General features: G+C 45.3%; 1 protein-coding gene across 1 annotated transcript in view; it reads right to left on the bottom strand.

Annotated features, from left to right (window-relative positions):
• ANKFN1 (ankyrin repeat and fibronectin type III domain containing 1) overlaps positions 1–14,102 on the bottom strand; it is a 178,829-nt gene that overhangs the window by 47,229 nt on the left and 117,498 nt on the right. The window contains exons 8-9 of the mRNA XM_033961956.1: positions 7,108–7,207; positions 937–1,069 (exon numbers count right to left, since the gene is read on the bottom strand). Of these exons, the coding sequence (XP_033817847.1) occupies positions 937–1,069; positions 7,108–7,207 (233 nt within the window). The remainder of the gene's footprint in view (positions 1–936; positions 1,070–7,107; positions 7,208–14,102) is intronic.

The raw sequence follows: 14,102 nt of genomic DNA on the forward strand, positions 1-14,102 counted from the left end.
CTAAAGCCACCCAAGTGGAGGGCAAGATTTACATTCTGGAAGGCAGAAAATGTCGAAAGAGAAGGGATAAATCTAAGCATTACAGATACAAGTAAGAGCTACCCCATGCTAGCCAGAACCAGATATCCGCTGCTCCCTCTGAAACATTCAGCACTGAACGGACAGTTCAGCTTTTTGTATAAGTCAGCCGAAGCCGTCTTAAATGTTTACTTGACCTCGACCTCCTGTGCATGCTATACTGGAACAACAGATCCTAGAACCGAGCCGTGATACGGGCAGAGCTTTGACTCATTTTTCAGTTGGCTTATATAAACTGCCTGACCTTTGACCACAGAGTTTATAATAGCACTGAGATCCTTGATAAAAAGCTTATTGTTGCCTTATTAAGTAGTCAGAAGCTACCAGAACTAATTAGCTGGGCAGGGGGGGGGAGGGGTTTCTCGGGGAATAATGTCTCCTTTTATTGGAAGTAATATGAGTTTGAAACAAATGCTAAAACTGAACGTAAACATATTCTGTGTACCCATATTTTGTGATAGACATTTACAGCTATACCCCAATATGTCACTTAAGCAGAATCTAATATATACATGCAGTACAAGAAAGCGTTCTTTGTTTTCATTTGAAAGAAACTAGTTTCCCAGAATTTTTTATGCCCTCTGATTATATTGTACAACCATTCTAATAATAAATGCTCATTCATAAAAGAACAGATATTAACAAGATGCAGTATCTCAATTTCATTTGTAATATTAATTCCCAAGGAGCATTAGTCTGGTTTTATTTTTTGTTTGTTTTGCACCGATGAACAGATCGTTTTCCCAAAATGAATCACACAATGATCGAATTGTATTTGCAGCACAGAATACACAACCCCAAGGCGCTTCTTCCAAAAGCAACAGCCCACACTAAACGCATGAAACAAATTTACGCTACCTTGGTAAACCAAAGGAAATCTTGCATAATTGAGCTGGTGTGAGAATCATCTATTTCCACAATTGGTATTTGATCTTCGTTGGTTACGAGCATGCTGTCCTTATAATAAAATATTACAGCTATATAGAGGCCCCTGGAAGCAAAAGGACAGACATTTACAGACTTTCACCAGTAGGAAATCAATACAAACTTTTCAAGGCGTTCCCTTGAAGACGATGCCTCATTTTCCAAAATTCTAGGCAATTTATTATCCTGTCAAGAGAAAATATCCTCTTACTAACTTGTTTGAAACCTAAATGAACTGGGAATAGGTAAACATTGAACAGGGCTCTTTACCCCTACTGGGAGAATAGAACCTCTTGAAAATTGTAGTTTGCTGTATAGTGAGCTCCTGCTTCAATTATCTTCTTTGCCAAATCTGTTCCTCCAGGTCCCTAAATACTGTAGGTCTAGTTTTCAAGGTAAAAAACAAGAAAAGAAAATGAGCTAGATTCTTAAACCAAATGTTTGCGCATCAAGGAGGTTTAAGTAACAGGAGATGGTGGAAGCAGGCTTAGCCTGTTATCTGATGTGAAGCCAGTAGGCGGAGCTTGTCGCTATATTGATTCACCCAAAACAACCTATTAGAAACCATGGAAGTATAATTGACAAGAGACTACATCAATTAGAGACTGTATTTTGACTGATTTTGGGTGGTAGTGTGAGGCGACAGCTTCAGCGTTGTCACGTGATGCCGTCGCTTGTTAATTAAAACCTTCTTGATGCACATTAATCAATCATTATTCATTTAGGAATATAAGAGAGCTCGTACTAAAACCAGACCTGCTTAGAAGACCTTGAGAACCACAAAGGAGACCAAAACAAATGTGACAGAAAGATACAGAAATATTCCCCATCATATTGGGTGCTACAGACCGGATGAAAAGTAAGGGTTTGCAACCCCAAAACATTCATATTATATTATTTCCGATTATATGAATGAGGCATTGACGTAGTTTGGTTTTTTTTTTCTATTTGTGAATATTATTTTGCATGTCATTGATGGGAAATTTTAAATGTTTTTTCATCACAGCAGTAACATTGTTAAAAGTATGTTCCCTTTCTCCGTAGTTTGTGCATGTGTGAACTATATTGTACATGTGCAGTGATTCGTGTATCCACACTTTAAGCATGCTAATTCCTTCCATAAGTGCACACTCATTGCAACAAATGCACATTCCTTTGAAAACATACATATTAGTAACATATACAAAAAATGAAAAAAAAAAAAAAGTACCGTATATAGTCGAATATAGGATGACATTTTGAGGCCAAAAAAATGGCCCCAAAATGGGGATCTCGTCACCTGACCCCCCTCCCGGACTTGATGCAGGCTTCTGGTAGGCCGTGACAGGAGGGATCCCTCTCGTCCTGGCCGATGCTAACAATATTTTTACCCCCCCCACCCCAGATGTACCTTTTCTCACATCCGTGGTGGTCCAGTGGTGGTCCAGTGGTACACCCAGCCCCCTTCCCTACCAGGCTCTGCACCCAGTACCCTTCCCTATCTGCCCTACCAGGCTATGCAGCCAGTCCCCCTTCCTACCAGGCTCTGCACCATGTCCCACCTTCCTGTCTTATACCCTCTTCCCCCTCTGGTGGTCTAGTGGTAGGCCAGGACAGGAGGGATCCCTCCTGTCCCGGCCCATACTAACAATTTTTTTACCCCACCACGTACCTTTTCTGACATCCATGGTGGTCCAGCAATGTATAGGCAGGAGCAAACTTTCCGTGCTCCTGCCCTGCGCTCCTCCTCCTGATCTCGTGGCTTGTGGCTAGCGGCCAGCGGCGCACAGGCACACAGGAACGAGCTTCTCGAGCTCCCGGCCAGCCCTGTACCGCTCGCTGAATAGCTGCCACCAGTTCTCGTGACTCAGCGATGTCTTGAACAGCTAAGCAACGAAGCACTGCGAAGGAGCTCACCTAGATTGCTTAGTTGTTCAAGACATTGCCGCCTCCAGTTGTTATCCATAAGGTTCCCCAGTACATGACATACCTTTTTGGACCCCTGAGGAAAGAGTGTTTCTTCGAAACACGGGCCATGTTGGGCCCGGGTTGTCGAACCTTCTTGGATACAAACTGTTTCATGTTCATTATTAAAAACTTGGCGTCTTGTACACCATTCTTGCAGTTTTTTCCTTTGTTCCTTAGCTATTTGAAAAAAATATGTTTTTTGAGGGGTTATATCTTGGGCAGAGAATATGTGTGGAGGTTAGTACATTTGCATTAATCCTATATAATAAAAGGCTAACTCGCGCATGCGCACTCCTATTTGCGTGTTCCGTGCGCTGTAGGTCTGTGGTCGCAGGAGTGCGCATGCGCGAGTCCCCAGCCTTCTTCCCAGAACCTACCTTGGTCGCCAGCAGCGGCGGCTCCTCTCACAAGCCCCCAGCGCTGCTTTCAGCTCCTGCTGCATAGGGACCACACCGAGCCATCCGACAATTACCATAAAATCTTCAGGCGCGAGCGGCGGCTTGCCGCACACGCCCCAACGCCAAGCGCTCTTTTAAAATCTTCAGGCGCGAGCGGCAGCTTGCCGCACGCGCCCTGACCTCCAAACCCCCCTGCCGGCATCTATTTATCCTCCTGCTCCTTCTCGCCTGCTCACAGCTTTTAACTGAAAAGCGCTGCGCTGTGCTGCCACTGGCCTCACAATCTTCTCTCCACTGCGGCCCGTCCTCTTACAACTTCCTGTTTCCGCTAGGGTTGGCCGCAGTGTAGAGAAGACACCGAGGCCAGCAACAGCGCGGTGCAGCGCTTTTCTGTGAGGCAAGTAGATTTCTGTGGGTCATATGCACAGGGGGAGCAGGAAAGGAATGCTGCTGGACGGGGGGAGGGAAAAGGAAGGGAACAGGGGGAGCAGGCAAGGGGTGGGTGCACAGGGAAGGGGGGAATGCTGCTGCTGCACAGGGAAGTGGGGGGGGGAATGCTGCTGCTACACAGGGAAAAGGGAAATGCTGCTGCACAGGGAAGGAGGGAATGCTGCTGTACAGGGAAGGGGGAATGCTGTTGCTGCTACACAGAGAAGGTGGGAATGCTGCTGTTGCTGCACAGGGAAGTGGGGGAGGGGGGAAGGGGGCCAGGGAGCAATCTTGGTTTGCTTTGGGGGGAGACAAAAGGGGGCCATGGAGAGAGACAGAAAGATAGGCAGGCAGCGCACGAGAATGAAAAACAGACACACAGAAAGACAGCAGGCAGGAAGAGAGACAGAAAGAAAGAAACACAGACAGACAAAGGGGGCCAGGGAGAGAGACAGACAGACAGAAAGAAAGACAGACAGTGGGAGGGAGAGAGACGAAGAAAGAGACAGGGGCAGGGAGAGACACAGAAAGAAAGAAAGACAGATAGACATATTCTAGCACCCGTTAATGTAACGGGCTTAATGACTAGTGTGTAATAACAGGCTAGCCCTGAGTTAACATGGGAGCACTTAGCATTTCCTAAATAGGAGACCGTAAGGCCCATATTCAATAAATGGCGCCTTACTGGCGTCTACATTAAGAGGGAAACAGTTTAAAATGGTACATAAAAAAAAAAATGTCAAAATGCCTACTGACCCTTAAAAAACAGCGCTGGAATTGTGCCTTCAGAGGCACCTATCGGCACCTAACAAAACAGTAGGCGTGGCTAATGTTGGACGCCGGTGAGCACCTCCGGAGGTACGATTCATGTCAAACGTAGGCGCCAGAGATGTAGGCCTTGACAACCCTGGCCTACATGCCCAGCGCCTACTTTTGCCAGAGGCACGATTCTCTAAGTGGAGGTATCGCGTGATGGACACGCGATCGGCAGCCGCTTTTAAGGCAGCTGACGACAACGGTGTCATTTAGAGAATCCGGGCTCCTACATTAACCTTTTGCATCTACTATACATAACGTGACCCTATGTCCCATTTTGGATGGGACCATCCTGTTTTTAGGTAGCCTATCCTGTTATTCTCAAGCACAGCTTCGGGATGCCGAAATGTCCCGTTTCAGAAAGAGAGCAATCCACTGTAACAATTTCAAAAAAAGGCGCTGTGCTTGGGGACAACAGGATGCGATTTTACAAGCGGCGGGCCCACAAGCCTCTCCCCCGACTTCAATTCTGATGTCGGAGAGGAAGTTTTAGGGAACTTCCTCTCCAACATTAGAATTGACATCGGGGGGGGGGGAGGGGGGAAAGCTTGTGGGCCCGCTGCTTATAAAGTCGCTGCACGCACCTGGCCTGTTGCTGCAGCAGTGTCGGGGAAGCAGGAAGAAATCGGTGGCAGTGGGTTGGAGAAATCGGAGGGGGGGGCAGGGAGAGAGAAAGACAGAAAGAAAGAAAGGAGGCAGGGAGGAAGAAAGAAAGAAGGGGCAGGGAGAGAGAGAGAGAGAGAGAAAGAAAGACAGAAAGAAAGGGGGCAGGAAGAGAGAGAGAAAGGGAAGGGGATGGGGGCAGGGAGAGAGAGAGAAAGGAGAGGGGGGTAGGGAGAGAGAAAGGAAGACAGATATCTACAGTGTTATTACCTAAAATTAGTAAATGTCCCGTTTTGAGGAAAAATAAAATAAATGATCACGTTAAATATACACCTCTGTGAACATTAGCATACAGTCTGAAAGAAATGATTCAATAATGTCTTAAATTGTGCTGTTAAATCTGGGTTAGCGCATGGGAAAGTTTTGCATTACGAAGCGCTAAGGGGGGGGAAATTCATCAAGGGGTGCTAACTGATTTAGGGCATGCTGATGATTAGTGCTTTCTAAATACTAAGAGGCCCATTATATTCCTATGGGTGTTTTAGCGTTTAGCAAATGCTAATTCTTAACGTGCACTAAATCAGTTAACATAAGAATTGCCATCTCTGGATCAGACCCTGGCTCCATTAAGTCCAGTGAGCCGCACACGCGGAGGCCCCGCCAGGTGTACCCTGGCATAGTTTTAGTCCCCATATCACTATATGCGTCTCAAGGGAGATGTGCATCTAATTTACCCTTAAATCCTAGAACAGTGGATTCTGTAATTACAGTCAAACCTCGGTTTGCGAGTAACCCGGTTTGTGAGTGTTTTGCAAGACGAGCAAAACACTCAGCAAACTTTTGACTCGCAAACCGAGTGTTGACTCGATTTGCGAGCACCCCCCACCGACAACCGGCATCACTCCCCCCCCCACTCTCAAAGGCCCCCTCGCTCCAACCGGCACCCCCCCCCATACGAACCGGCCCCCCTGCCCGAACAACTTAAACTTACCCCTCCTGTCTGGCACCGGCACGCAGGCACAGATCGTGCCAGTGCCTAGAAGATCTTCTGGCTTCTGCCTGCCTTGAGCATGCATCTGCGCATGCTCAAGGACTTCTGATACTCCCTCTTGCTGAGAATCTCAGCGAGAGGGAGAATTAGAAGTCCTTGAGCATGCGCAGATGCATGCTCAAGGCAGGCAGAAGCCAGAAGATCTTCTAGGCACCGGCATGATCTGTGCCTGCGTGCCAGTGCCGGTGCCAGACTGCTGGGGGTAAGTTTAAGTTGTTTGGGCGGGGAGGCCGGTTCGCGCGGGGGGGGGGGGTTGCCGGTTGGAGCGAGGGGGCCTTTGTGAGTGGGGGGGGGAAGCGATGCCGGTTATTGGAGGGGGGGGAACGTATCAAAGCGAGTTTCCATTATTTCCTATGGGGAAACTCGCTTTGATAAACGAGCATTTTGGATTACGAGCATGCTCCTGGAACGGATTATGCTCGTAATCCAAGGTACCACTGTACTTCCTTGAATTTCCCCCCAAGCCCAGATTCTAAGACTTTTTAGTAAAAGGAAACCAGAATTTGCAATAAAGTATAGTGATATAGTCTTGACAATCCCTCCCCTCCCCCCTTTTACTAAGCCTGAAGCACTAAATGCTTCGACACTGTTCTGACGCTCATAGAATTCAGAGCAGCGTCAGAGCATTTAGCGCCCTAGACCACGGTAGAAATCTCTACTGTGGCTTCGTAAAAAAAAGGAGGGGGGGGGAATGTTTGGTAATGGAAGTAATTTGAAAATCAGACCAGCAGATTATGAGGCTCTGCCCACTAAAATGGATTCCTAATATCTGTCATTGGGACAAAATTCTTTGGCGATCTGACCTAAAGCGATTCTCTAAAACACTGTGCACAGCGTATAGATTAGCTGGGTTTTGCAAACCGTTTTAAAGTCTTCACAAACTTGTTTGAAGATTGGAAGAGGTGCTTCAAGCTTCTAGAGACCGAATGCTTGCGACTGGCGGTCTGTAATTTAGAATTCTCTGCAACAGAAGAAGGAAATGCTCGACTGAGTGATTGCATTTGTATTGGGATCGATTTTTCAAAAGGTTTGCTTGCCTGCTTTGAAAAAAAATCGCCCTTTACTGACAGGCTAAATCACATAAGAAGATAAAAGTGCCACAATGGGTCAGATTAATGGATCATTGGACAGAATACCCTATCTCTGACAGTGGTTAATTAGGGTATCATGGACAGGGCAGGATTAATTCATCAAGGGCCCCTAGGCACACAAGTACACGGTGTCAGGTCAAAAGCGCGCCGGGACAAAGGCGCGCCCAGACAATTGAGCACAGCGCGGAGGTGCGCGCCACTCAAAATTAATGTTTTTAGGGCTCCGATGGGGGGGCGTGGGGGGGGAACCCCCCCCACACTTTACTTAATAGACATCACACCGCATTGTGGGGGATGTGGGGGGTTGTAAACCCCCACATTTTACTGAAAACTTCACTTTTTCCCTGTTTTTAGGGAAAAAGTTACGTTTACAGTAAAATGTGGAGGGTTACAACCCCCCAAACCCCCCATAACGCCGGCGCGATGTCTATTAAGTAAAGTGGGGGGGTTCCCCCAAAAACCTCCCGTCGAAGCCCCTAAAAACAGTAATTTTGAGCGGCGCGCGCCTCCGCACTGCGCTCAATTGTCTGGGCGCGCCTTTGTCTTTGAACCCAAGTACACTGGGCCCCCTGCCCCGCCCCACCCCACCATGCGCCCAGGCAGATACAGGAAGCTGCGTCAGAGGGAAGCTTTGGGCAAGCAGCACCGCTTGTACAATTACATTCCCATTGCCTTTCTTACCCGCGTTACTTGCTTGTCTTACATTCTGTCGATGGGGGGGGAAGTACCGCGTTGCCGATCGGGGTAGGGCTCGCGTTGCTGATCGGGGGTGGGGGGGGCCGCGTTGCCAATTGATGCTGGAGGGGCCCCATCGCCGTTTGGAAAAAACAATGTTGATGCCCTCCTTCATCGGGCCCCCCTGACCATTTCGGGCCCTATTGGTTAATCCTGCCCTGCTGGCCGCAGCAGTAACAGCTCTGACGCTCACAGGAATTCTATGAGCATCGGGGATGTTACCGCTGCAGCCGACGCTGAAAACCATGTTACGGCTTTGTAAAAGAGGGGGAAGGGCTATTTATTTAAAATATTTATAACCCATGCTATCCTTCCATTCTGAATGGGTTACAAGTTTTAAAGCATAAATAATAAAATTAACAAAACTGAAAATAATAAAATTAATAACATATTAAAAAAAAACCCAATTAACAGCCACGCCCCTAAATTGTGGCAGATTCTTCAAGTCCCCACTATACTGCCTCTCACTCCATTTTAATGTTCCTTCTAAACAGCTCTAAGCTGGGCGGCATCCTCCAGTGGGTGAGGGGGGGGCCTTCAATATTGGGCTTTTGATTGTGAAGGATGGGTAGCTTAAAGGGAATTTTGCTAAGCAAGGCAAGAAACGCCCTCTTAATACAGGTATCTATCAACCAATCGATCAATCCATTTACTTCCAAAGTATGCATTGCACACTTACTCAAGGAGTCTATTACTACTACTATTTATTATTTCTATAGCGCTGAAAGGCCTACGAAGCGTTGTACATTTTAACATACAATAGACAGTCCCTTCTCAGAAGAGCTTACAATCTAATTTAGACAGGACATTTCAGGGTTGGAGAGATTATGGTAGAGGAAATGATACGGTGGGTCTAGGTATCTGACAGCAGTGAGTGGGAGTTAAGAGTTGAAAGCAGTTTCAAAAAAAGTGAGCCTTTAGCTGGGATTTGAACCCTGTCAGGGACGGAGCACGACAAATTGATTCAGGCAGCCTGTTCCAGGCATACGGCGCCGCAAGAAAGAAGGGACGGAGTCTTGAGTTGGCAGTGGAAGAGAAGGGTATAGATTAAAGGGGTTTGCCTGATGAATGGAGATCATGGGGGGGGGGAGGGGGAGAGCATAGGGGGAGATGAGTGAGAGATATTGGAAGGGCTTCAGAGCGAATGCACTTGTTGGTCAGCAAGAGGAGTTTAAACTATATTCGGAATTGGACGGGGTCTATGTTAATGAACCAAAAATATGGGGGAATGCTATAAAAGGTGCCCTAAGTTAGGTGCTTAAATTAATTAGTACATTGACTTCAATTATGAGCTTTAATAAGATAATTAAAAAATATATTAATTAGGAAATAGGCTCCTATCAGCACTTAACACCAGAGTAGGTGTGTTTAAGGGTGGAGAAAGAATTAAGCATTGCTAGGTGTGATTCTCTAAAGGACTTGGACGTCTATATCAGTGTTTTTCAAACTTTTTACAGCTATGGACCGGCAGAAATAAAAGAATTATTCTGTGGCCCGTCATCCGTCCATGGACTGGCGGTTGAAGAACACTGAGCTAAGTCATGGGCCAGACCCCGCCCATCTCTACCCAATCTCCACCCCAGACCCCGCCCCCCTAATAGTACTAATTGTAACACTATTTTTTCCATTCATTTTTCACAGATACACAATATAATCTTTTTAACAACACATAATGGTTAACCACAACATTAAACTACACAAAGTACACTGACAACAGATGTAAATTCTCAAAATTTACATAATTCAATCACTAAATTCAAAAATAAAATCATTCCCCCCTACCTTTGTTGTCTCCCTCCCTCCATGCTATGCCTTACCTTCTGGCCTGCTCCCGCCTGGCCATTTTATGCTGCCCCTGGTATTATCTTCAGGCCGGCTCCATCTTCCTCACTGATGCTGCTGAAGGCAGCAGCACCTTGAACGTCCCGTGCCTCATCTGGAAGCCTTCCCTCTGACGTTGCAACGTCAGAGAGAAGGCTTCCGGTTCAGGCGCAGGACGCGCGTAGGAACCATTGCCTGTGGCTTTGTGCACTGAATCAGTGAGGAAGAGGGAGCGGGCTCGAAGATAACGCCGCATCGATCGCACCGTGGACCGGTGGTTGAAGAACACTGTTATGGGCCTGATGCACGTGCCGGCCCTGTGGACCAGCAGGAAATTTCTGTTGGCTGGCACCGGTCCACGGACTGGTGGTTGAAGAACACTGGTCTATATTGTAGGCTTTTAAAATTCTGGCCTACATTATAGGTGCCACTCAGCGCAATTCTGTAATGGGATCCAAATTACGATTTACATCCAATGGGCACTGAAATTTAGGTGCCTATCTTTTTAGGCACCCAATTGCAGACTCTGGCCCTAAATAATATACACTCACAAAGGGGTCCTTTTATTAAGGCATGCTAACTGATTTAGAACGCGCTAAATGCTACATCATCCGTTATATTCTATGGATGCTTTAGCATTTAGCACGCACTAATCTTTAGCGTGGACTAAATCAGTTAGCACACGTAATAAAAGGACCCCCAAATGAGGGAGAAATTTGTCAATGATTTTAGCAGGTTTGTGTAACTGGCTGTATGCTACGAGAAATCAACTTTTGCTTAGCTTTCCTAATGTGCAAGGAATTATCCTCCTCCTCCCCCTTTTTACAAAGCGTGGAAGAGGTTTTTAGCACCAGCCGGCAAGCTGTTCTGACAGTCATAGAGTTCTTATGAGCGTTGGAGCAGCGCAGAGCATCCAGCACGCTGGCTGACGCTAAAAACGTCTTCCACGCTTTTGTAAAACAGGGAGGGATGTATATCTTTTAAATTACTGCAGGCATCCTTGATGTACCAAGCTGCTTCAATCTGGAACTCCATTCCTAAATCAATCAGGTCAATCTCAGATTGCTTTTTATTCAGGATAACATTGAGAGCTTTTCTCTTCCATAAATTTTTGCTTCCTTGAATTATGTCACTTGAATTGATTCCATTGTGTGTCCTAGAGTACGCTCTAGTTTCTTACTTGTATCCCACATTGAACTTTTTTGACATTATGTGGGTAATAAGTTCTTTATATAATGTAATGAATTTTTTTTTAAAAAAAACCTGCAAAACTGTATCAAAACATTTTCCCCCATGCATCTCTATGACAGAGATTATCAGTTTGGACTTGACCCTCAGGAAGGATGAAATGACTTTGAAAACAAATTGGAAGTAGATCTAGAAAAATGGGGCAAGAAGAAATTAGGCTTGAAAACATGAAGGGCCTGGCTTTGAGTGGGGAAAACTAAAGTCTGATTGAATATTCTCATCTGTCAAACATTTTGTAACAAAAGATTTGATTTCTGTTTCCATGTTTCTCCTCTACGTTTCCAAGGAATGAATCACTAGGGTCTGCACTTCCTCTTAAATTAAGCATCACATAATTATTTTCATGTAAATAGAGCTTACCATAGATGGAATAATTGATTCTTCAGAAAATTAGGAATTTATACGATGAAAGTTGTCAAACATATGTATGTGCTGTAAGTGAGTCACGCTATTGCTGCAGGATTATGGAGATAAATGAATAACTTTGTTTTTTTTATAATCATTTGAGTTTTCCAGAAGATTAAACATTCAAACTCAAGTGCTTGAAGCAATCCCCATGGGCACTTTAATCATATCTGAGTACCGCCAAAAGGACTGAAACTAGCTCCGATAAAAGCTTTGAACTTCATTTTATGTTTCCAATTATTCTGTTTTAAGAACACTCATTTTGAAAGCTGGTTTTCATTCATGATACTGGATTCTCTTTATTCTTGAAAACACTGGTCCGGAGCAGATATGCTGATGAGGGTGGCCAAGTTGGTTGACCTTCTTTGTACGCAAACCTTCATTCTACTGGACGTGATAAAACAATGACTCGCAGCCTTCTTCCATGTAGGGTGCACTCAAGAATAAACAATAATCCCTGGTCCAGAGCAATTATGCTGAAGAGGGTGGCCAAGTTGGTTGAACTTTGCACACAAACCTTTGTTCTACTGGACGTGATAAAACAATGACTCGCAGCCTTCTTCCATGTAGGATACACTCAAGAATAAACAATAATCCCTGGTCTAGAGCAATTATGCTGAAGAGGGTGGCCAAGTTGGTTGACCTTCTTTGTATGCAAACCTTCATTCTACTGGACGTAATAAAACAATGACTCGCAGCCTTCTTCCATGTAGGGTGCACTCAAGAATAAACAATAATCCCTGGTCTAGAGCAATTATGCTGAAGAGGGTGGCCAAGTTGGTTGAACTTTGCACACAAACCTTTGTTCTACTGGACGTGATAAAACAATGACTCGCAGCCTTCTTCCATGTAGGATACACTCAAGAATAAACAATAATCCCTGGTCTAGAGCAATTATGCTGAAGAGGGTGGCCAAGTTGGTTGACCTTCTTTGTATGCAAACCTTCATTCTACTGGACGTGATAAAACAATGACTCGCAGCCTTCTTCCATGTAGGGTGCACTCAAGAATAAACAATAATCCCTGGTCCAGAGCAATTATGCTGAAGAGGGTGCCCAAGTTGGTTGAACTTTGCACACAAACCTTCGTTCTACTGGACGTGATAAAACAATGACTCGCAGCCTTCTTCCATGTAGGATGCATTCAAGAATAAACAATAATCCCTGGTCCAGAGCAATTATGCTGAAGAGGGTGGCCAAGTTGGTTGAACTTTGCACACAAACCTTCGTTCTACTGGACGTGATAAAACAATGACTCGCAGCCTTCTTCCATGTAGGATGCACTCAAGAATAAACAATAATCCCTGGTCTAGAGCAATTATGCTGAAGAGGGTGGCCAAGTTGGTTGACCTTCTTTGTATGCAAACCTTCATTTTACTGGACGTGATAAAACAATGACTCGCAGCCTTCTTCCATGTAGGGTGCACTCAAGAATAAACAATAATCCCTGGTCCAGAGCAATTATGCTGAAGAGGGTGGCCAAGTTGGTTGAACTTTGCACACAAACCTTCGTTCTACTGGACGTGATAAAACAATGACTCGCAGCCTTCTTCCATGTAGGGTGCACTCAAGAATAAACAATAATCCCTGGTCCAGAGCAATTATGCTGAAGAGGGTGGCCAAGTTGGTTGAACTTTGCACACAAACCTTTGTTCTACTGGACGTGATAAAACAATGACTCGCAGCCTTCTTCCATGTAGGATGCACTCAAGAATAAACAATAATCCCTGGTCCAGAGCAATTATGCTGAAGAGGGTGGCCAAGTTGGTTGAACTTTGCACACAAACCTTCGTTCTACTGGACGTGATAAAACAATGACTCGCAGCCTTCTTCCATGTAGGATGCATTCAAGAATAAACAATAATCCCTGGTCCAGAGCAATTATGCTGAAGAGGGTGGCCAAGTTGGTTGAACTTTGCACACAAACCTTTGTTCTACTGGACGTGATAAAACAATGACTCGCAGCCTTCTTCCATGTAGGATGCACTCAAGAATAAACAATAATCCCTGGTCTAGAGCAATTATGCTGAAGAGGGTGGCCAAGTTGGTTGACCTTCTTTGTATGCAAACCTTCATTTTACTGGACGTGATAAAACAATGACTCGCAGCCTTCTTCCATGTAGGATGCATTCAAGAATAAACAATAATCCCTGGTCCAGAGCAATTATGCTGAAGCAGGGTGGCCAAGTTGGTTGAACTTTGCACACAAACCTTCATTCTACTGGACGTGATAAAACAATGGCTCGTAGCCTTCTTCCATGTAGGATGCACTCATGAATAAACAATAATCCCGCAACACCCCAATCATAAAATTCAGTCACCAAGAAACACAAGTTTTATTTTCCCCCGTAGGCCTAGAAACCTGATCATGAAAACTGACAACAAACAAACTGTCACCGGTCAAGAGTCTTGCCTTAACTAGGGGGCTTACTTTCAAAAAAGATAGATGTCCAAAAGACAGCATAAACTGGCACTTGGACATCTTACTAGTTAAAATGTTGAAGTGGGCATTTTCGAAACTGACTTTCCAGACGTCTTTCTGGTTGTTTTGTCTCCA

This window comes from Geotrypetes seraphini, chromosome 10 (genome assembly GCF_902459505.1).
Source record: "Geotrypetes seraphini chromosome 10, aGeoSer1.1, whole genome shotgun sequence".
Classification (NCBI taxonomy): domain Eukaryota; kingdom Metazoa; phylum Chordata; class Amphibia; order Gymnophiona; family Dermophiidae; genus Geotrypetes; species Geotrypetes seraphini.